Raw genomic sequence first — 23,043 nt, forward strand, 5'->3', positions numbered from 1 at the left:
GTCATGCTGCCGCAGTGAATTGGAATGCAATCTCTTTTCTAATTTGTCTTTATCTATTTAAGATTTGTCATTTAGAGTTATAAAATCAGCCTTTTTGCGTTCATGAAGTCCCATGACAAATGAGTATTTCCATGGACAGTTCCAGCTGGGGACGAAGCACCAGCTGACTAGGGCCATCTTGTGTTCATTCTGCAGACCAACACCTCCTCCCTTAATGAGTCCCCAAGAGTGAACAGTGGATTGTGTGAAGTCCGGTGGTTGTGGCTGGATTTCCTTCTAGAGTTAGGAGGCGCAATGTAGAGGAATATCAAGAAACGCAAAGTATACAGTTTCATGATATCATATTATGAAACTATTAACTATAAATCTATAAATCTAAAAAAATAGAAAAATAAACTATTTTTATCCTAGAGTCTCATACTGTCCCCCAGTGGACTGCATGAGGACATGCAAGGCAGAACTCTCACAGGAACCTGCCTCAGACATAGTCTACTCTTGTAAGTAAGCTGTTGACATCATGCACTGCATTACTCTTCGGTATTTGCTTTGATTGTCTAAATTACTTGTTCAATGTATTTGCATTATTGTTTGACCTTTTAACATCTTGGCCTGTTTTCAGTGGCTATATAGCATTGCACTGTCAGCATACTGGACTATTTTTAACCCCAGAACACACGGAGGGCACTGCACTTGAAGGCATATGAATGACAGCAAGGTGTTTTTGTATGAGGTAGGTTTGCAGACAGAAAACAAAACTGTAAATATATACAGTGGATATTAACCAAAAAACAGATTTCAAGTCGATCAATTTGTTGGCTGTTGAAGAACAAAACAATTACCTTCATGTTCTTTCAGTTTCCTGCAGACTCTGTGTTTGGATTCCAATATACTGCTCAATGAAATAAAGTGGAAGCGACCAACAATTTTTGAAATACTGATGAATCAGTAGAAACCTTGGATAAAGATGGTATGTTGACGTTCTTTCAAGTCTGATAAATGACTTTGACCTACAGGCTGTGCTATAAATGATAGAGAAGCTGCTATGTGTATTTCAAAACAGTGTCGGAAAAAGTATGTCATGGCCAAGCGTCAGTCAGTTGTGCAACATTTGTAAATTTGGTTTTAAACTCAAATGTCTGCCATGTGTGAATTTAAATTAAATTCGAAAATTATAGTATGTCCAACTCATTGTTTGAAATGGTAAACTCAGAAGAGAGATTTTCGTGCACTCAATGACATATTTTATAGTGTCCTATATACTATAGCAAAAGTGCCAGGCCTATTTTTAAATGGAAATATTCCATTCTCAAAGTGGTATGTCATGCTTATGAATGCAAATTGTATTAATGTAATTGTCTAACAGTAGTTTGTGTGTTGTCTAATGAAAAATAGTTTTATATTAATGAAACATTTTTGTTCTTGGTACCATTTTTCCAGAGCTATTACAGAAACTTCAAAGCCTCAAAATTACATGCTCACTGTGAGAGCTGCTACAGCCGACGCTGTAGAGCTCCTGTTGAGATCTCCGTCTCGTGTGTGATCATCAGCTGTCGTGCGCTTTGTGGGGCGACCTTTCATCTGTGTAAGGAGGAGGAACACACCCTTTTGTGCCCGAATGAGAAAGTGCCCTGCCTCAATGCGCAATTTGGTTGCCCCTTCCGCATGTGTCGCTCTAAGCAGGCAAAGCACCTTGAGGTATGTCCAGCAAGCGTGATTTGCTGCTCCATGGAGTGGAACCGCTGGCCACTCGAAGACATACAGAACGATTTCTACATCAATCTTTTGAAAGACGACAAAGAGGGTGAGGCCCTTGACCTCTCCATGGCCATCAGAGACCAGAGGTACCTGTGTAACAGGATAAAAATGAAGTCGCTCTTCCCTGAATTAGTAGAAGAAGACGACGAACCCCTTCCGCCTGAGGAAGAGGAAGGTGCAGTAGGAGGGAAGCCCTACTCAAATGGAGCTGAAGTTAATGGAGGATCGGATTATCCCTTTGGTAAGGGCCCCACGCCAGCCACACAGAAAGAAAACATACAGGAAGAGAAGGTGGCAGCTGCAGAGGAAAGGACTCTCGACAGGGACAAATATGACCGGTACGAGATGATGTTTAGCATGGAGAGGGGTGGCTGCAAACAGGCCTCCATACAAAACCAAGACGACAAAACAGACAGTAAGGGATCTTCCAAAGAGTCAGAACAAAACGCTGTAGGTGGCTCTGTCGGACATGCTCCATGGCAGAGAGGGGTTCTGGAGCGCGTCGGACAAGACATGACTGCTCAGGAGTACAACATGTACATAGTGCATAACGGTCGCATGCTGATTTCTTTTGGCCAAATGGCTGCTTGCACGCCAAGGGAAAAGGACTTTGTTTATGGAAACCTTGAACCGATACCTGTTATGACACTGTACAACTACAAACCTCCTATTAGCTACAGGGGCAAACGGATCCATAAGAAAGATTACTCAAAGATCCCAGACACTGAGCATAAGTACACTGATACCTCTGATCTGGGTCTGTCTGAGGAGGATATTCATGTAACAGATGAAATGTATGCAACCTTGCTGTGCTGTGCGGAGAAAGAGGTTCGCGGGCATAAAATCTGCGAGACGGTGGGGATAGATGGGAACTTCGTCGACATAGCGACGCAAACCTACAGCTACCCCACTGCTCCGTTCCAACCTGACACATCACTGGCCGACATCACAGCCGACAAAGAGTTGAAACTGTACGTCCAGACCGTAACAGAGAGTATCACCTCACGTCACGACACGACCAGCTGTACATTCACCTTTCGATGTGGCCACCCGTTCAGACGAGATGAGTACCCCTACCACTACAAAAATGTGCACGCAGACATCCAGTTCTCCCTGGAGGGCTGGTTTGAACAGAGGTGCCCTCTGGCTTACCTGGGGTGCACATACGTCAGAAAGAACATCTGTCCACTCGCACAAAAAGCCACCATATCCTACCACCAGAACCTGAGCACGTTCAGCCTTAAACCGCAGGTGTGTGGGCCAGTCATAACCACGGGCGAGCCTGGTCCCCCTCAGGCCAAGCAAGCCAAGTACGAAGACTCCCTTGGCAACCTGCCCTATGAGGTCCTGTGTCACATTGCCAGTTTTCTAGACTGCTTCACTTTGTCCCAGCTGGCTTTGGTTTCGCAGCTGTTCCGTGACGTCTGTGCTACACATCTTCAGGAAAGAGGCATGGTGTCGCTGAAATGGAGGAAGAAGTCATATTCCCATGGGGGCTCCCGCTGGAAGTGTAGTAAGGTGGGTGAAAATGGTTAGACAATACATTTCCACTACTATGTGAAATTATTAAAGATTTAGACTTATCCAACTGTTCATAAACTATGTTTATACAGTAATGTCACATAGGCCTACAGTAGCAGTTCAGTATTGTAATACCTTATTCTACAAACTGAAAATTCTACTTTTAAACTGCACTGTCCAACCAGGATTTTTATCATCACCTTCACAAGATCCTGGGATCAGATTTTTTCCCTAGAATTCCTACTAAGAAAATGACATTACAGTTTAACATCATTTTCCCTACAACACATTCAGTTTGGCTGCAGTCACACGTAACAAACCCTTGCAAAATCCTGGTAGGACTGACTAATTTAAATTTGGTCCTCATTTTCTTGTACCCGTAACAATATTGATACAAGCCACTTATTTACCTCGCTAATAAAAACCACATTTCTGTTGGCTTTTCAACAGGTGTGGGAGTTCAGCAATCTTTTTAGCAAAGTTGACAGGTGGTGCCTTGGCGATGAGCCCTCAATGTCAGACCATCTGAAGGTCTGTCCATTCTACCAGCGGGAGATGAAAACAGAGCGGATTGCCGTAATGCTGAAAGATTGGAAGAAGAATCAAGTTAACTGATGTTGTTTAACAGGAAAACGTGATTCATACTAATACAGTGGTTCTCAAACTTTTCACAATGAGTACCACCTCAGAAAACAATTGACTCTTCAAGTATCATTATTACTGCCATGAAAGCTTCACTACGTCACTTGTACTGGGCTCATTGTCACCAACTTTAGTTTCTGCTAGACATATTCACCACACTTCTTTTTCTAATACTTCCCTTTTGGAGCCATGATTGCGCGAATGTTTTTGATCCATCATGTTTGCTTCCTATTCCTTTGCTTGCCAGCACAGCTTAGCTTGTCAACCATTTGCTAATGCGCCATACAGTTAAACTAGCCTAGTAGGCCTATTGGCTCCTGTTGGCTGATATACAGTAAACAAATCGAAAGGCCTACTTTTTTCATGAAAGACAAAAAATTGTTTAAATTTAACTTCAGTGATCGCATGGTTAAGGTTTTGTTATTATATATATTTGGATATAATTTGAAGTGATTATGTCATCGTTATTAAAACAAATTGGAGACTCTTGGAGTACCACTAGAAGGAGTCTGCTTCCCACCAGTGGTACTTGTACCACAGTTTTGAGAACCACTGTACTAATATTTAAGAGTTTGTGTATTTGGTTAAGTACTTGGTGAAAAAAATGTTTTGCATGAATCTTAGATTTGTTGATGTGGCAGGCCATTGAGTCTTCTTGGATGTTTTGTGATGTTATTTTGGGTGCACCTGGATAAACAGACATTAATTTGATAAGAGGCTTGCTTTTGACATTGCGTTTTAGGGTTAGCAATACTAGAGAAAGACCGTTGAACTCAAAAATGTATAAATAGAATCCTCCCCTTAGTGCCTCATTGGTAGCCTACTGCATGTGGGTGCTCACTAATGCCACTGATTGGGAGTAATAGTGTTGTGTACAGGCATGTACACTGTGTTTGTTTACAGAGCCAAGGCTGTGAAGAAAAACTAGAGCTTTTTTTCAGTGCGCACACAGATTGGAGCGCTTGCGGATCGTGAGGCTATTTGTTGGATGTGACAAAAAGTGCACTAGCTCAAATTTGCTTACTATCCCTTTAATGGTTAATATCAGGGCCGGTTCTAGCCTACTACATTTGGGTGGGCTAGTAGAAATTTTAGCAACATAGCAAAGCGGTCAAATTGGATCAAAATTGACATAAACACAAAGCCCAAACACAAATAAATAGATACTACCTACCTTGAGTTTCTGTAGCCAACAGCCAGGGATAGGCAGTATTTCTGATACATGTATTTAATTTTATTCAAATACAAAATAGTATGTTGTCATTTGTATTTTTATTTTGTTGAAGAAAATTGCTTTGTATTTTGTATCAGTATTTTTGTAGTTTAAAAATACTGCCAAATATTTTTTGGTAGAACCAATAACCTACTTTTGGTGATGTGATCATCATAAAAGTGCAAAATAATGAATGCAGCCTCTGACTGGTGCTGACCTATTAATTTGCCCAGAGTTGCTGTGAGCAGAATATTGAGATTCAGGAAAATGATCCAGTGCAAGATGAACGTGTAGGTTGCTCACAATACACTCCCTCATACCAACCTCAAGTTTCCTGAGAACTTTAAAGATCAGTTTCTTGAGAAGTTCTTTCTTCTTTATCTAATTGGAAGACATGGAACCGGTTATGTGGTTGCCCTGCAACATTGCTCAATCTGGGCATGCATTGAAGATCACTGGGCATGCCAGAGCACTGATTGTTTCTATGTGAAAAATGGCCAGAATTTTCCTTTAAGGCATCAGGAGGGAGTATTATCTAACACACATACATATTCCACAGCTATGTACCAGCTAGCTTCTATTACACTCAACACCAAATTATGTAAATCCAAGCTGAGTTCGAGATTGCACACTGCGCAGATGCACAATTGAAAAAAAAAAAACCTTTGACTTCTTGAATTTGTTTGGGTGGGCAAGAGAATGCTTGGGTGGGCATAGCCGGCCCTGGTTAATATTAGCAAAGAGGATCAAAGTTCATCCTCATTTCCACACTGTTTCCCCATATAACATCTGAAATTCTGAGACTATTTTTGTCTAACATTTGAAACTTTTTTTTCTATGAAACATGGTTGGAACCATGACATTCCCATGCTTCTCTCGAGGCTATGTTTAAAATGACAACCTTGAGGTTTCACGTTCCATACTTTCGATAATACAAATGACATTCAGGACAGTATATCACCTGTTGCATCCTTGAGAGTTTGTGAAGCCCATGAAAAGGGCGAGATCAGCTACATCAGTTTAAAGTCATTACGGAAATGAACACTTCCCTATCGTGTGATTTGACTTGATACTGTACTGTTTCTTGATTGAAATAGATATTTTGTGTTTTAAAACTTCAAAACTGCTTTTCAAACTTCATAATATGCTATATAATATGAGGTCAAGCTGAATCAAACTGCTGAAACAACGTAAACATGGTTCATGATTCAGAATAACAAGATTAGATGCTGGAAATAAGGAAACAATGTGGTTTCTCATGAACACTTGAGATGTATTGTGCTCATTCTGTCTGTAATTCTCTATTTGTTTCTGTTCTGTCCTGTACTAATTATGTGGTATTGATGTCATATCACTATTCACATATTAAAAAAAGTATGTGTGGCAAAAAGAAATAACCCAGTTTCTGTGTTTAACTATGTGGAAATTCAAACAATTCAAAACAATTCATTGAATGTTTGCACCAACTTTTTAACTATTGATCTCAGATCAATAGTCAATGTTATTATTCTATCAATTGTAATCTTGCTAAAACATTAGTTCATGGAATTAAGTAAAGGTAATTTAGAACTCATTCATTAAGCACATACATTCTTAGAGCATGTAACCTGACACTTCTATTTCAGAGGTCTGGTCACGTTGTCTCTCTATTTTTATCCCCCTGACTGACACAGTACCACAGACACTCTCTGAGTCCCACTGATTTAACAGGACACCACTGGTGAGTATGCTGCTTTTGTTTGGGTGGCTCTGCACACTCATGTAAAGGCCAAAAAGTTAATTTTCACTGCTGTCTCAATACTTCCTAGTTATCTATGGCACCTCGTTATGTGTTTGTCATGAGTAAGAAGTAATGAGGTAATGAACAGGGAAGATTGAGGAACACTAATGCAAGAAAACAGTAGACATTCATTGATACTGAAAATGTGTTCGTGTCTTAAATTGTACATGTATTGAAATGCATTTATTTTCTGATTCTGTTCTCTACACGCCCTGAATAACATTAGTCATAATCAGAGTCTATTCTTGGCAAGTCTGCGACTGCAATATTTATATCACAGGTGGTTTGCATAAACAATGGTCTTTTTTTAACCTAGGCCATTGAACCAACGTCAGGTTGTCCTTGTTGCATTCATTGCATTTCGTTTCCTCTCCATTACTTTCTGCCATACTGTTAATTTTGTGCTTCAAAACGACTGCAGGTGGAGCCATTAGTATATTTGCAAAACTATTACGGCACTTTTTCAGTTCCTTCTTTAACTCCTCCATTACATTTTTGTTCATATTCCAAGTCAAACAAGGCATATTTAAATACTGATAAATGCTTACATGACATTTAATTTGATTGAATTAGATCGATGTTAGTGTTTGATTAGAGGTAAGTATTGGCGCAGAATGCAAGTGTGTCAGTGTCAGTATAAGTATCATGCTCTAAATATTTTCATGATAAGCTGCCATGATGACATGCTTTACGACAAAAAAACTGATAAAACATGTTTTCATCCAACAGAATTCATTGACTTTCATCATTATGGTATGTCGCTACATTAATTTTACTTTTTATTTGGTGTTTCAAATATTTTATTTAGAAAACATACAGTACATGAAGCTGTGGTAGACAGACATTTCACTTAATGCTTGGTATCTTTGTGGACTCTTATCAGGGGAGACAGAGAACCCCCACGTCCAAGTTACACAGGCATTGTGAGAGCTGCTACAGCCGACGCTGTAAGGCCCCCGTTGAGATCTCCGTCTCGTGCGTGGTCATCAGCTGCCGGACACTCTGTGGCGCGACCTTCCACCTGTGCAAGGAGGAGGAGCATGCCCTCCTGTGCCCAAACGAGATGGTGCCCTGCCTCAACGCGCACTACGGCTGCCCTTTCACAATGTGCCGCTCCAGACTGGCACAGCACCTCGAGGTGTGCCCCGCCAGCGTGGTGTCCTGTTCCATGGAGTGGAACCGCTGGCCGGTCGAGGAAATGCACCTGGCGTTCTACGAGAACGTTCTGAACGAGACGTACGCTGAGGAGCCGCTGGACATGTCCATGGCTCTGAGAGACCAAAGACACTTGTTCCAGTCTCTGAAGATGAAGACCCTCTTTCCTGAGCTGACAGAGAAGGCAGAAGAGGAGGAGGAGCCCCCAGTTCAGAAGGGAGCGGTCGGAGGGTCACCCGAGGCAGTCGGAGGGGTGTGTGGGGCAGTTGGCGGGGCCACTGCAGACCCTGCACATAAAGATGGGGCCCTTGAGTTGACTTTTGAAGAAGACGAGCTTACTGAAGAGCAGCGTCAAGCCTTAATAAGAGGCTCCGGGGTGAACACCTCCAACTATAACGTCTGGGAGAGAATGTTTAGTATGGAACTGAGTGGCTGTAGGGAAACAGTGAAATCTTTGGGAAACAATCCCACTCCATCCAAAAAGAGACATGAACAGGACAATGGCTTAGAAACACTAGAAGAAGAAGAACCTGAGATGAGCATGAACAACGTATCTGCAGAAAACATCTCTGAGGCTCAATACATAGAGAACATGAGCAACATGGATGAGGAGAAGTTTTTGGTTGCATCGTTTATGTACACATGCCAAACTAATCCTACAAAGAAGCGTCTATATGCAGGAAGGAAACCCAAGGAGATCAAAACAGTCAAACCATTCGTAATCCCCAGCAGCTTTAAAGCCAGGTCCAGCCGTATTCGAAATCCCTCTATCCTCAGGAAGTTCAGTGTATCTGTGGACACCTCTGACCTGGGAGTGGACATGGATGACATGCCGAACTGGGATGAGGTCCAAGCAACTCTGTTATGCTCCCTGGAAAATGAGCATAGGGGTCACTTAATAGCTGAATCCAGTTCTTTCGACGCACTGTTTGTCAATATCGGGACTCAGACTTATGATTTTCTCTCTGCCCCATTCCAACAAAATGATTCCCTGGCGGACATCACCGCAGGGAGGGATCCGAAAATCCACGTTCAGATCGAGGCCGAAAGCGTAACGGGGAAGCACAACAAGTGCAGCTCGGCCTTTACGTTCCTGTGCAGCCAAGTCTTCCGCCGCAACGAGTACGCACCCCACTTCAGGAACGTGCACGCCGACATCCAGTGCCATGTCAGTGGGTGGTTCGAACAGCGCTGCCCCCTGGCCTACCTGGGCTGCACGTTCATTCAGAGGAGGCTCCGTCCGGCCTCGCAGGCGGCCACTGTATCCTACAACAAGGACCTGAGCACATTCACATTGAAACCGGAAGTGTCGGGCATGCTCTACGAGGGCGTGAAGACCACGACATCAGAGCGGGCGCGGGCACGGAACCTGGACTCGCTCAGCAGACTGCCCTTCGAGGTCCTGGTGCATATCGCCCGGTACCTGGACAGCTTCTCCTTGTCCCAGCTGGCCCTTGTGTCAAAGTATATGCGGGAGGTCAGTGGCACTCTGCTCTACGACAGGGGCATCGTCTCCCTCAAGTGGGAGAAGAAGACTTACTCGCATGGAGGATTCTGCTGGAAGTCAAAGAAAACGGTATGTCTGTCACATGGAATTGTTTTATATTTAATCTATTGCAAAACTTGAAAGAACCTTGACCTAACACTGCTCATCATTCAAAATTACTGCAGACACACGCATACAACATACAAAAACATTTAAAACACACATATACACATATAATACATATAGATAGAAAAGAGTTGTGTGTGTGTGTGTGTGTGTGTGTGTGTGTGTGTGTGTGTGTCTGTGTGTATTTGTCTATATGTTTAAACACATCTATTTTTATTATAATACAGTACAAGTACCATGTTAATACAGCTACACCAGCATGCACTTTTGCAAATCTAATTTGAGAAAGTATCTTTTTACCCAGGTGTGGCAGTTCAGCAACAGTTTCTCCACTGTGGATGGCTGGTGTTTTGTCAGCTGCCCTCCCATGTCTGAGCACCTGAAAGTTTGCCCGTACTACGTAGCAGAGCATAAGAGTGACCCTGTGCCTCTCATTGGCATATTTGATGCTGAAGAGGAAATAGATAGAACTCAGAATCTGGTTTCCATGTTCTCGAGAAAGAAATGACATTTCCAAAGGTTTTATGACAGTTCAAGTTCATATACCTGTAAGTCAACATTGGGGACATTTCAACAACATGTTGTTCTCGTTTTCTTGTTTTCCAGTAACCACTTTACCCAAGGCTGTTTTTCATCAATACACTGTGCATGTTATTTAATGTTGTAGATTCACAAATTCATCATATCACTCTATTGAAACATTTCAGTATTCATGTTGTAACATTTGACTAACAATCGCTACAAGTTTATTTATTAAAATTATGAAACTACAAGATGTACACGTGTCTTGTAAATTTTCACAGATTTCTCTCAGTCTTTCTCTTTTCAATCTTTTCATGTTTCCCCTTTATTCATGTGCCTGTTCTGTATTTAACGAAGTTCAGGTCATTTTGTAAGGAAGTGAAACTAACTGACCACAGTCTTTGCTTAATCGTTGGTTCTTGCCATAGTTTTCTACTCTGAGGACAAAACAAAAAAGATCTCTCAGTATCATATTACAGTCACCATTGGAAAACAGTGGTGAGTATCTTTTCACAGACGGTGCAATGCATTGTAAATGGTGTATAATGTTGTTATAAAACATTTTATTGATATTTTTTGAAAATTATGTTTTTAAATAATGATGCAGAATAAAAGAATGATGACTTCCTTGCCCATGGACAATATCCATGTGAATACATTGTCTCCGGCAACAAAAATGATATTTTTACGTAACTGTTGTTACTAATGTGATTTGTGATACTAGTGTGATTTGTTTTCTAATGTGTTGTAGATTTTGGGAAATGCAGTGCTTTGTGTGCCTGGCGCTGGTGTGTGTGGTGATCGTCCTACCGTCTGGGCTTAGTCAGGACTCCTGCAGGGTTCAGGATGGCAAACCAGGGGACAAAGGAATCCCTGGCAGGGAGGGCTTACCTGGACAGAAGGGAGAGAAGGGAGAGCCTAGTATGTATGAATTAGCCATGGCAGTTCTAATCTAAAATAAAAATGATGATCATTCAAAGTATTTCAAAAATAATTCTGGCTGGTATAGATATGAGACTATCCATGCTTAATTACAAAACATACGGGTGGGTGGGTGGGGGGGGGGGGTTATCTAGTGGTTAGGGACCTAGCGTAGTTCACTGTAAGTTGCTCTGGACATATAATGTAAAATATACATGACTGCTTTCCAGGTCATTTTGATGGGGAAGGAATGGTGCGTGGGCCAAAGGGGGACCAGGGCAGCAAAGGCGAGCCGGGGGAGATCGGCACGAAGGGGTACACCGGCGACCTGGGGTCACAGGGCCCCCCCGGACTACCCGGCCCCAAAGGGTCCAACAGCGGAGGCTCTGGCATCCCGCAAAACGAGCGGTCAGGATTCTCGTTGTCTCTGACCGTAGATGACCTTCCGTCCATCAACAGGCCCCTGAAGTTTAACACCGTTAACGTAAACATCAATGGAGACTTTGACACCACTGAGGGCAAATTCACTTGCAAGATTCCAGGCATCTACTACTTTGTGTTTCATGCTATGTCTGCACAAAACATTTGCGTGAAGCTGAAGAGCGACACACTTTCTGACCCGCTGAGCTTCTGTGACTACAACACCAGGCAGATCAAACAGGTCATCTCTGGTGGCACAGTGCTGAAGTTGTCTGCAGGTCAGAAAGTGTGGCTGGAGCCTTTCAAGGATGATCACGATAGTTCACCTTCAAAATCAAAGAACAGGTTCTTTGTGTTCAATGGATTCCTTGTCAGTGCAATTGCATAGATGAGTTCTGTCATGGGCTCATAGCTTACACAGTACTTCCATACTGATTAAACTGATGTGAGTTGATATAAACTAAGTAAATAACCATTCTGAGCTTGTAAGACTACTGGTCATTTCATTTTATTCTTGAGCTTTCAATAAACCAAAAAAGATGCAAAACGTTGAGTGTGTTGTGCTGTGTGTGTGTGTGTCATTTATTTGTCTTCCAACATGTATGAGACTCCATAATTTCAAATTGGAGGATGAATGCTGTTGACATAATAAGCATAGGGAAGTGAAGAGAACAGTGAAACCTGCAGCAGTAGCATATTGCGGTTTCAGTATAAAGTAAGTTCTTCTGAGGACAGTCAGCAGCTTCTGTTAGCATTAAGAGATCACCAGAGCCATAAAGTAAGTGTTTTATGCCCTTTATTATTCCTGAATGAATTGAGATTTTCTAATGCAGTCATACCAGTTTCATGTTGCAATGTTTTTTATTTTTATTTATTTAGTTATGTTTGTGTCTTATGCAGTCATATTTAACTGTAAACTGCATCAGCTCACATAATCAGTGGTAATATCTGTCTTTAGTGTTCATCACTTTTCTTTTACTTTCTCCATGTAGTAACTTGAATGTTTATTACAGTGTAGTGACAATGTGGAGAGTTTGTGATTAAAACCATGGCTCATGGCATGGCTGGGTTTTTAAGATTTCTTAGTCATTCCTTGACACGTGGTTATATTTTGTTCTGTAAGTCAGCGAGCATGTTTGGCTGTAGTATCCTGGGAGTGTCTCTGGTGCTGTGTCTCTCTCCCATGGTGTCTCTGGAACCCTGCACCTCTGGGGGAACACCTGGTATGCCTGGCATCCCTGGCCCCCCAGGATACGATGGCAGGAATGGGCTGAAGGGGGAAAAGGGCAATCCAGGTAAGCCAGAATCAGCAAGAACACTAAATAACTGTTAAGCACTGTAATATATTGGATAAAAACATCAGCTTAAGGACTAAATGTAAATGTAAATATTCAGCATGAAAAACCTTGTATGATGCAAGGTGTTAGCATAGAAGAAGCAGATAACAATTCTATTGTGATGACGTGTAGTCATCTTTTGCTTTTGATTTAATGCCACCACTATCTTTTGCCTTTTGTATTGTACAATCGGGGCTTCTAGTAATGCAGTAATTCTTGGCAGGGACGGCCATGCAATCAGGGCTTGCCATGGGACAGAAGGGGCAGAAAGGGGACCCTGGTTTTAAGGGGAAACCCGGAAAGATTGGCAAGAGTGGAATACCAGGCCTCCCTGGTGTGCCAGGCCCGGTTGGACCGCGAGGGGACCCAGCAGAGGCTGAGCATGCTGATTCTGCCCTGGTGTCCGCCTTCAGCATCCGGCGTGCCACCGCTGTCAAGCCCGAGAGAGGCATCCCCGTGCGTTTCACATCGGTCATCACCAACATCAATGACCACTACGACACTGAAACGGGCAAATTTGGCTGCCAGATTTCAGGCACGTACTACTTTGTGTACCATGCATCCTCCTCTCTGAAGGCTCTTTGTGTCAGCATCATGCTAGATGGGCAAAGGCTGGCAGCCTTCTGTGATCACATGGTAAACACTCACACTCAGCAGGTGAGCTCAGGTGGGCTCGCTGTGTACGTAAAGAAAGGGCAGCATGTGTGGCTGGAGACCGACCACAACAATGGAATGTACGTAATGGAGGGAAAGGGAGACAGTGTATTTTCAGGCTTCTTGGTCTACGCACATTGAGTTAGTTGGTCTCTCAACTATCTTCTTTTGGTGACTTGTGGGGAAGTGACAGCAAAAACTAAAATCAAAAAAGAGCTGTTACATGTAATGTGCAATTTGATTATTTTCTTGAATATATGCAAATAAATTCACTGTACAGCAACATGTCAACTGTTGTCATTTTATTTGTTTCAAACAGTAGTTGTTGTCTTTTTTGCTTGGAAAATTAGTAGGCAAGGTTAAAGGTAAAATGGTGATGATGGAATGGTTTACCCATAATAACGGATCCATTTCAAAGTTAAAATGTTGAAAGGTGACAACAAACAACAAAATAACATCATATTGTAATAGTACACAAACAAACAAAACATCAAACAAACAACAAAATAACATCATATTGTAATAGTACACAAACAAACAAAACAAACAAACAACATAATAATATAAAAATAAAAAAATAATATCATATTGTATACACTCTATGGTATACACTCATGTAATTGTGTTATATAATTGGAAGTGAATGAAGAGAATATGCAGTGCCAAAGAGCTAAGTCAAGAGACAAATGTGGGTTTCAATATATTTTTTTGCCTAAATCATCATCATTCAATTTTTGGCTAACTTCTTTGTGTTTTCTGAAAAACCTGGGGAAAAAAAGAACTTATGCCATTATTTTAGGAAGGTGACGATATGTGAAATACATGTATATAACAAATAGATACTGATAAACCAAATGGGTCGATTGTAAATAAAAAAATGTTTAGCCATAAAAGCAGTATTGAAAATAAAGTGATGCTTCTAAGATGTATTGCACATGCATGCTGGCTGTGATAAAATGTGTATATTTGTGCACAAGGTAAAATCAATATCTCTGAAGAGAATTGATGGTGTTACAGAAACAGAATATTTTTCTGTTCTTGAAGATGGATGTGAAAATTGCAGATGCCAGGAAAACCTTATAACTGGACATTAGGAAATCACTTGATTGACCCATTCGTTTTCAAAAATAAAAATGATGAACACAAATATTTTTTATTTCCTCAATTGTGCAACATGTTCTTCTGGTAAAGCAAATGTTACCCACAGTGACCATTTTGGTTTGAGAGGAACTAAGACTACGGCAGCTTTTCATTTTCAACACATCTTCTACACCAACAAAAGCAGAGCTGCAGGACCAGAAATGGTGAGAAGAACAAACTCAAAGCATATATATATGCATCTGGTCATTCTCAACTTTATTTTACTATGTCTAAATTGTTTGATTAAGTGATTCTACCATTCCAGAAAAAAACATGTGCGTTCCTAAGGCATTTCAGGTGGCACAGACAACAACATTGACCTACTGGTAACTTGGGGACAAACTAAATAAAAAAACAAGTTTTAAAGTTGACATTGTGTACAGCATTACGCTAAAGTCTGATTAATTTTCACTATCTGTGTTGGTTTTAAACGTTTCAACTAGAAATCCAGGAAGAGATTGAAAGGTGCTAAAGGGTGATTGAAAAGTGCTAGTGTTTTGTGAGTCATCTATCACCTTTACTTTTACATTACATATCACTATTAACTCTTTTTTTTCATTCTTATTTTCAGGCTTGTCCTTTCAGGCTGTGCGCGAGCGCAGCAGTGACTGTAAGCATCCTGTTATGTTTAGTGGCACCGTCTGTGGCAGACACATGCAGTGGCTCCCGGGGCTATCCAGGCGTGCCTGGCATCCCTGGGACTCATGGAAGTCCTGGAAAAGACGGCCTAAAGGGAGAGAAGGGAGATCCTGGTACGTACCAACATTTACTACCAAGATCAAATTGTTCACTTCAAATGATTGCTCTGAAGAACAACTAACTATATTAAATGATAGCTGCTGTTTTGAGTGTTTCCCTTTTGGGAGCTGAATTTCATGAAAGTTATAATATGACTCGATGTATAATAAAAAAAAAGATCTGTCTTGTTCTGCCAATCTTTTCATGCAAGTCTTGAGTGTAGAGTTACAGCTGACCAAATGAACATTGTTAAGTCAGCTGCGTGCATTTCAAGTCTGTTTGGTATAGCCTCTCTCTCTTCCACTGTGACAGGGGAGAGTGGCCACTGGTTGAAAGGCCCAAAGGGCAATATGGGCCCACCGGGACCCCCGGGGAGACCAGGCGTGCAGGGCGATCCGGGGATCCCAGGCCTACCAGGCCCTGAGGGGCCGAAGGGGGAGAGGGGGAGTCCCACTAGCAGCAGCGTGCCCTTCTTCTCCCGCAAGAATCCACCTATGTCCAGATCTCCGGGGAAGGTCCCCGTTCGCTTTGAGTCGACCTACGTCGTCTCAGATGAACCCTTGACCCCGGAGCAGACTGGAGTGGCACTGGACAAGGGTGTGTTTACATGCAGAAGGAAAGGGCTTTACTACTTCACCTATCACGTGACTTCGATGACGCTCATCTGCCTGAACATCATGAGGAAGGAGAAAGGGCAGGAAGAATGGGAGGCCATTTTGGAGTTGTGTGATTCCTCGCAAGGCTATCTGGTAACCTCAGGGTCTGTGCTTCTAGAACTGAATAAGGATGATGAGGTCTCTTTACAGCCACCTGATACTTACAAAATAGATGGCAAGCCTTCTGCAGAAAGCACCTTTTCAGGCTTTCTGGTTTTCTAAACCAACTAAAGCGTAGGGTAAGAAACAAACCAGAAAATGAATTGTATTCTCACAAATGATCTGCTTAGATTTCTATTCATCATTTGATATGTTAGGAGGTGGTGGAAGCTTTAAGCATGATGAAATTCAAATGTATTAAATGGTTGGTAAATGATATATTCAATGATTTATTGATTCAATTAAATTGATGTATAGCAAACTGAACACAAAATGGACATTAGATTAAAGCATGACTGGATGTTAATGGTACTACCATTATTTCTTTTATAATCTTGTGTACAAATATCTCAATGTGAGTGAACGTCTTGCAATAAATCATAAGCACTTATATATCTCCATTTTCATGATCAATATAAACAATTTGAATTTCACTTCCCGGATCACGTGTATTTCAAACAGGTATGGATAATTGTGATACCTTTCAAAACTGATTACTGTAATAAAATCTTCACCACCTTGCTTTGCTTAGACACGTCTGTCTGACTCTGCACTCACAGAACGAGTTACATTTGAGACTAGCACTTACTTTGCCATTTGGTATTTTGTGCACAAATAAAAATCACTTTCATTCTCTCATGGCAAAATCCTTATGTGTGAGAAGGTCCCACACATGCTTTGGCACACAGACCGTTTCCACCAAAGATCTCAGAGCATAGCACTCTAAAATATTTGTTTTTCAATGTAGCGTTTGTGTGAATGACAACAAAACCCATTGTTCTGCCACTCTACTTAGCAACCCTCCAGAGGGGAGACTATGGCAACTCACAAAACTTAATTTCTCCATAGATCAAGCCAGACAACAGAGTAGGTAAGACCATTTAGAGTGTGTAAAAAGCAAATGTGACAAGAAAGTGTTTGTTTGGATTTGTTGAGGTGACGATCTGTTGAGGTGAACTGTCTACTTCTGTGGTAAATGACTTGGGTGAGTATTTTTAAGAGGAAACAAATTATATCAACTTATTATTATATTAATAAAACGATATTTTTTCTGTAGTTTTCATATTGTAAAATATCACACATTTACTTTATACTAAATAAAAGTCACAACTTTTTAAAATGATGTGCATGCTGTGTCAGCAGCAAGCAGATCGACGCACTTGTTCAACCCACTCCTTAACAGAATAACTTGTTAAGCATTATTTATATTTTATGAATATTAGGAACTGTTGTTGCCTTAACCATGAGAGTTATTGTAACAGGGCCAAGTCAGTAGACAGTTTCAGTATTCAGATTATTATTTATAATCTATTAACTTAACATTTAACCCAAATTGCTGACATGTTGTTTTCAGTATAAAAATGCCCAGGACTCAATTTGGCACGGAGAACGCCCTGCTGTGGCTGGTAAGCTCCTAAAATCAAAACCACTTGGTTGCCAAGGCCTATACTACAATCCCCAATGCTCTCATTTTCATTTGCTATTAAAATGGCGACTGGACTTATACCAAGTTCAGCTCATTTAGTTTCATATAGGGACCAGTACTAATGGAAAACAAACATTACAAACATTAATATATATTACCGGTATATATATATATATATATATATATATATATATATATATATATATATATATATATATATATACTGTATATATCATTACCAGTATCATTATCATGCACAGTGAATGGCTGTCTCCATACCCTGTTCAATAAGGTCTGCTGCTCTATCCTGACAAGAAGGAGAAGATGGAGACCACAAGCGAGAGGGCTTTCTGTCCGAGACCTGTCGCAGAGAGGCAGCAGAGGACAGAGAAGAAGAACATGCTTCAGTCCAGCATCCAGCTTGAAGGTCAGCTATCTACTGACATGTCCTAAAACAAAAAAACACATTTGACAAAACGACTGCTCTGTGTGAACAAGCTCAGCAGGGCATCAACAGAGGTTGGCGTTACAGGTGAGCACAGCTTCACGACAACTCACCGTGAGGATTTCCGGGTCGAGGACTTCCAGCCGTATTCACCTCTAGCGTTACGGCAGAAAACGCCAAGATGGGAGAGGAGAGGCATGACAAAGGAAATGGAGCATGTCACCTTTTATCAGCAGGACTTTCCACCCCCTCTGCACACACTTCGAAAGGCAACCCCTGCGGTTCCCCACCCTGATAACCTTGGCATAAACCCCTCTCTCAGGCAAGAAATACAGTAGGCCTAGGCCTACTTCTGAATAAAACAACTCAGGAATTTTCTTAAAGCATCCATAAACATTATTGACTAGACCAAAAACTGAAGACTGCTAGATCCTTTAAAACAATTTGCAACAATTTGGAAGGGCAGCGATCTTTCCAATAAATATTGATTAAAATCAAAAATAGATTAATTTTACTTATAGAAGAAAAGGCTGACTTTCACATTCTTTTGCCTGTTCTAATTTAGTTTTTGTTTTGCAAAGGGGTGAGTTCCTAACGATCCAAAAGGAGACTTACCCTGGTTGGGCCGTAACGGAGGCCAGCAGACCACACCAGAGGCACATACTCAGTCCTGGCACTCCACCTCCTGGTGGACATGAGGTACTGCTGAACAATGTGGTTGGAAATGATTACACCAACATTGTCTTAAGACTTTGTTTTCTTTGTTCAACTGCCTATTTTACAACATGTTATAAACGAATTCATTGTCTTTTTTGATAATAATAGTATTTTTGTGCCAATTTGTGATTTGATTAATTTTGTTTTTCGCAGGTCAAGACACCCGCTCGGACAGAAGAGAATATTCCACACACAGGATCGAAGGCTCCACAGAGCAAAACTGTCAGTGTGCAAACATGAAAAAAAGGGTTATTTGCATAGGTGACTTCTAACAAAATTGACATTAGCAATGTATAAATTGAAAAGCACATTAGAATAAATTATTATAAAACTACACCTTCCAGATACTGCAGTATTTCAATGTGAGAGCATCTCACACTACTGGCTCACTTCTGTCAAGGGAGCACAAAAGAAAAGAATCAAGTGAGGATCCTACTCATTTCTTCAAATTAGTGACATTGGGCAAAAACATGACATATTTTCTTAAAATGTTTATCATTTTTTTTCCCGATAGGATTTCAGCTGCTCAACAGTGTGGAGTCCTCTTAATTGTGTTTTTTGATCCATGATGCACTAAATGTGACAGGTCTGGACTGCAGGCAGGCATTTTAGCACATGGGCTTCGACTATGGAGCCATACTGCTGTAATATGTGCTGACAGAGTGCAGTTTGGCATTGTTTTCCTGACATATTCCCGAAAAAGACATGTGTAGATGGCAGAACATACCTTTATTCAGCATTAATTGTGTCTTTTCAGATATGTAAGCTGCCCAAACCAAAACCCTGTTGAATGGCCCTGCTCCACTTAAGTCCAGAAGGTTTCGGAGTCCATGCAGAGTCCAGAAAGAATGACACATGATAGGTATAAGCACAGGACAGTTTTCCACTTCACCTATAAGTACATTTTAAATGAGCTTGGACAAATAAGATGGCAGTATTTCTGGATCATGTCTGAATCTTCTCTGCATGGTATAGGCTAGAGTTTGAACCATATTCATAAACAATGGTGATCGGAAGTTTTTCTAAGCCCATGCAAAGATTTTCATTACAGCAACAGATATGTTTTTAATGCACTGCCATCTGAGGCCCCGAAGATTACAGCCATCCAATATTGTTTTTCGGCCCTGTATATTTAAATGGTATATTTGATTCGGCCCTGTATATTTAAATGGTATGAGTGATGAATACCTCTGCATCTCCATATCTGGTACTCTCCGAGATATCCTTTTATATCCAATTATGGTTCCAGTTAACCTAATTAGTTGTAAGATGTTCTTCCTTGTGTTTTCTTAAGCATTAAACAACATTGCCTTTGTCCCAACATTTTTGAGACATGTTGCTAGCATCAAATTCAAAATAAACATATTTTTCATATAAAATACAATTTATCAGCTCCAACATTTGATGTTGTCTATGTTCATTTGAATATGGGTTTACATGATTTGTAGATTACATTCTGTTTTTATTTACATTTTACAAAGCGTCTCAACTTTTTTGCAAATGGAGTTGTATAGCCTATAGCACAATGCAGGGTTCGTTTCTTAATTTTCGTTTCTTTTCTTGTCCTTCAGAGACTGGAGTCATTGACACGGGACTTCTTAAAAGTTTAAACTTTTTACTAGTGCAAAAGGATGAACATTACATATAATTTGCCTTATCCACCTGGCGGCCATTACGAGGCTAAAGGGTACACTTGCCATTACACCTCAGTCCAGCAGATGGTGGTGGTAATGCATTCCGTTTGCAAACTGCTAAAAAAAACTCACTACTGCATTAAAGCAACACCAAAGAGTTTTTTGTACCTTAAAATAATGTTTCCAAAGTCGTTTCAGTGGTTCATCAACTCGTAACAGGGTGAACAGCAATTCTGCATTTGCTTCGCGGCCCTTTATCGGCTATAACCGCACTATGTAAGTTTGCCAGATCGGGTAGCGGATCTGTAGTTCGATGGAATGAGACATATGAAACTACAAATTTGACTTGCATCTGATGTCGCAATACATCGTACTTTTATAAGTCATGCAAAATATTCTACCTTGTCTGTGGACATCGTTATTTGCAAAGCCGGTGCTGGATAAACAAATAGTGTGCGTGCGACAGAGGGAAAGTTCTTTGGTGTTGCTTTAAGTCATTCCCGCTGTATTCTCCATAAAGAGTAAAGTAAATTATGTACTTATTTCCGGAATTGACGTCACTTCCTGGACTCGTCTGAGGCTGGTCTGAGGTCTCTAAATGACTAAACTCCTACCTGGGTCTCAGGGGAAAATGAGAGAGTGTTGCATGACCATTCAAAAGTATGACTGGGTTTCTAACAATGCAAAGCCTAATGCAAATGGGTGGAGTGTTCCTTTAACGGCAGTGGAAAAAAATCAGGGCACAGTGTAGGCTACAACTAACACTCATATTCCTCCCCTTAGTTTCAACGAGTTCCAAGTAATGTGAATACTTCCATCCCTCAGAAGTTAGCGTTGGCTGCGTCTCGCTTGCTATGATTGCTCTTCATTGCCACCAGCCTCTGTCATGTACCGTGTGGAGCTATGATTGCACTTCATGCTACCAGCCTCTGTCACGTAGGCTGCCTTGTGGAGCTCGAGCCTATTGCGCAAGCGCACAGCTGAGAAAGCAGCGTCGCTGTCAAATCTGTCCCTGGGAAAAGTAACGTTGCGGCGATATGAAAAAGGAACTACGTTACGTTAACAAATTTTCAGTAGTTTACTCGAAAAAGTAGTTACGTTACTGTAACTCGTTACTTAACGCGTTACACACAACACTGGTAATAACTACATGGTAATAAATAAATGCATAGCTTGAGATGGCCCAACACAATTTCTTGTCATGTTAATGTAACAGAGGTCGTAATTCGCCGCTTTAATTCAATCAGATTCATCCTGATGTGTTGATATTGAGGTGCAATGATTCATGCAAAGGGGTTGGGCTTCAGGGCCCCCTGACCCTTCGGCCCCTGGGCCTGGGCCCGGTAGGCCCGTGCAGTAATCCATCCCTGAAGGTTAGGGGTGTAAGGATTTACACGGGCAACTAGCATGCTAGCTCAGTTCGCCTCCGTTACACTCACCTCCCTAAATCCTCACTCCCATGATCCGGGTCACGGCACCACTGTAACAGAGGTCGTAATTCGTCCGCCACTCACGGCCCTCGAACCCGCCACCTCGACACACACCGGCATGGGAGTCGAACGCTCTAACCGCTGAGCTAAAAGCCCAGGCTTCCAACTCAGCGGTTAGAAGCGTTCTTAAAGGGATATATAGCATTCAATGAGCTGGAGCTAAAAGTGTTACTGTCAGACTCAGAGAACTCAAGGGGAGGTGGAAAATTAGTGTATTTCCCCAAATGGTGGAATAGGCCTATCCCTTTAAGGTTAGGGGTGTGAGGATTTACACGGGCAACTAGCATGCTAGCTCAGTTCGCCTCTTACATTAAGATGTGTTAATTTAACGGGCATTGAAAAAAAAAAATCAGTTTGAAACAATTATATTTTTCACATTTTTAAAGATGAAAAGGCAACGATTTCGTGGAATGACCTTTTGCTTGACTGGCTGCTACACAACAACATTGACGCCTAATTACATCTAAACTTACTCAACATTTTCAGTAGGGGTGTGACTTTCGAAACCGACGTCTCGAATCAGTGTCGAGGCTTCGAAGCACAAGTGTTTCGAAACACTGCTTCGAAACGTGGTTCAAAACAGCCATGTCATGTGACCACTGCTTCGAAACATCGTTCAAAATCCCCATGTCATGTGACCAAAATTAAGTGAACCTTCGGTGCATTTCACCAGTGTCGGCAGGTGTGCCCGCGCGTTCAATTAACAATGTCGCTTAACCATGATGGTGTAGTGGTTAGTGAGGGTGTTTTTTGCACGGTAGCCCAGGCTGCTCAAATGTGGTTCGATCCCCGTTTGATTTGTAAGGTATTATTTCAGATCGTATCTGTTTATGTTTTCTTACTTCACCATTAACCACACAGTTTCAACTAAACTCTCAGAATGGTCAAAAATCGAGAGTTTTTATAAGAAGAAAGTGATTTAGAGAACATATAGTGGCAGCAATAAGACTCCCTTTATTGTGACTTCATGTGGTCTCTCATCCAGTAATTGACCAAGGGCATGCTGCTTAGCTTTTGACAAAGATTGAACACAGGTAACACAGCGAGCCACGAACTTCAAACACTACACCTCTAATACGAAGCATTTGACAGATTTGTTTCACCCT

The 23,043-nt window shown here is 41.3% G+C and overlaps 6 protein-coding genes across 12 annotated transcripts; all 6 read left to right on the plus strand.

The window, feature by feature from the left end:
- Nucleotides 1-103: 103 nt before the first annotated feature.
- fbxo40.2 (F-box protein 40, tandem duplicate 2) lies at nucleotides 104-4,629 on the plus strand. 2 transcript variants are annotated; one of them, XM_042092329.1, is made up of 6 exons: nucleotides 104-321; nucleotides 412-497; nucleotides 620-730; nucleotides 856-967; nucleotides 1,438-3,273; nucleotides 3,727-4,629. In XM_042092329.1, exons 4-6 carry the CDS (start codon nucleotides 965-967, stop codon nucleotides 3,889-3,891), a joined length of 2,004 nt encoding a protein of 667 aa, XP_041948263.1. In that variant the 5' UTR covers nucleotides 104-321; nucleotides 412-497; nucleotides 620-730; nucleotides 856-964; the 3' UTR covers nucleotides 3,892-4,629. The 2 variants fall into 2 exon arrangements, with proteins under 2 accessions (XP_041948263.1, XP_041948264.1); XM_042092330.1 differs by having other exon boundaries at nucleotides 670-730.
- Nucleotides 4,630-6,816: 2,187 nt separating this feature from the next.
- fbxo40.1 (F-box protein 40, tandem duplicate 1) lies at nucleotides 6,817-11,016 on the plus strand. 3 transcript variants are annotated; one of them, XM_042093322.1, is made up of 4 exons: nucleotides 6,817-6,851; nucleotides 7,641-7,664; nucleotides 7,795-9,642; nucleotides 9,983-10,448. In XM_042093322.1, the coding sequence occupies exons 2-4, from the start codon at nucleotides 7,662-7,664 to the stop codon at nucleotides 10,184-10,186; spliced, it is 2,055 nt and encodes a 684-aa protein (XP_041949256.1). In that variant the 5' UTR covers nucleotides 6,817-6,851; nucleotides 7,641-7,661; the 3' UTR covers nucleotides 10,187-10,448. The 3 variants fall into 3 exon arrangements, 2 of the variants coding, with proteins under 2 accessions (XP_041949256.1, XP_041949255.1); XR_006032017.1 differs by lacking the exons at nucleotides 6,817-6,851; nucleotides 7,641-7,664 and adding exons at nucleotides 10,629-10,698; nucleotides 10,952-11,016 and having other exon boundaries at nucleotides 7,717-9,642; nucleotides 9,983-10,226; XM_042093321.1 differs by lacking the exons at nucleotides 6,817-6,851; nucleotides 7,641-7,664 and adding an exon at nucleotides 10,599-10,697 and having other exon boundaries at nucleotides 7,717-9,642; nucleotides 9,983-10,226.
- Nucleotides 10,962-11,929, plus strand: c1qa (complement component 1, q subcomponent, A chain). Its single transcript, XM_042093353.1, has 2 exons — nucleotides 10,962-11,121; nucleotides 11,352-11,929. The coding sequence occupies exons 1-2, from the start codon at nucleotides 10,962-10,964 to the stop codon at nucleotides 11,927-11,929; spliced, it is 738 nt and encodes a 245-aa protein (XP_041949287.1).
- A 255-nt stretch (nucleotides 11,930-12,184) lies between these two features.
- c1qc (complement component 1, q subcomponent, C chain) lies at nucleotides 12,185-13,823 on the plus strand. Of its 2 annotated transcripts, none has more exons than XM_042093798.1 (3): nucleotides 12,185-12,319; nucleotides 12,665-12,836; nucleotides 13,102-13,823. In XM_042093798.1, the coding sequence occupies exons 2-3, from the start codon at nucleotides 12,674-12,676 to the stop codon at nucleotides 13,671-13,673; spliced, it is 735 nt and encodes a 244-aa protein (XP_041949732.1). In that variant the 5' UTR covers nucleotides 12,185-12,319; nucleotides 12,665-12,673; the 3' UTR covers nucleotides 13,674-13,823. The 2 variants fall into 2 exon arrangements, with proteins under 2 accessions (XP_041949732.1, XP_041949733.1); XM_042093799.1 differs by having other exon boundaries at nucleotides 12,232-12,319; nucleotides 12,669-12,836.
- Nucleotides 13,824-14,650: 827 nt separating this feature from the next.
- Nucleotides 14,651-16,616, plus strand: c1qb (complement component 1, q subcomponent, B chain). Its single transcript, XM_042093796.1, has 3 exons — nucleotides 14,651-14,836; nucleotides 15,244-15,424; nucleotides 15,723-16,616. Exons 1-3 carry the CDS (start codon nucleotides 14,666-14,668, stop codon nucleotides 16,286-16,288), a joined length of 918 nt encoding a protein of 305 aa, XP_041949730.1. The 5' UTR covers nucleotides 14,651-14,665; the 3' UTR covers nucleotides 16,289-16,616.
- A 241-nt stretch (nucleotides 16,617-16,857) lies between these two features.
- On the plus strand, nucleotides 16,858-20,211 carry si:dkeyp-69c1.9. Of its 3 annotated transcripts, XR_006032076.1 has the most exons (7): nucleotides 16,858-17,210; nucleotides 17,580-17,631; nucleotides 17,944-18,078; nucleotides 18,184-18,418; nucleotides 18,678-18,795; nucleotides 18,967-19,236; nucleotides 19,328-20,211. XR_006032076.1 is itself a non-coding variant. In XM_042093800.1 (6 exons), exons 1-6 carry the CDS (start codon nucleotides 17,202-17,204, stop codon nucleotides 19,051-19,053), a joined length of 636 nt encoding a protein of 211 aa, XP_041949734.1. In that variant the 5' UTR covers nucleotides 16,858-17,201; the 3' UTR covers nucleotides 19,054-20,211. The 3 variants fall into 3 exon arrangements, 2 of the variants coding, with proteins under 2 accessions (XP_041949734.1, XP_041949735.1); XM_042093800.1 differs by having other exon boundaries at nucleotides 18,967-20,211; XM_042093801.1 differs by having other exon boundaries at nucleotides 16,858-17,096; nucleotides 17,595-17,631; nucleotides 18,967-20,211.
- The last annotated feature ends 2,832 nt before the right edge of the window (nucleotides 20,212-23,043 follow it).

This window comes from Alosa sapidissima, chromosome 5 (assembly GCF_018492685.1).
Source record: "Alosa sapidissima isolate fAloSap1 chromosome 5, fAloSap1.pri, whole genome shotgun sequence".
Lineage (NCBI taxonomy): Eukaryota > Metazoa > Chordata > Actinopteri > Clupeiformes > Clupeidae > Alosa > Alosa sapidissima.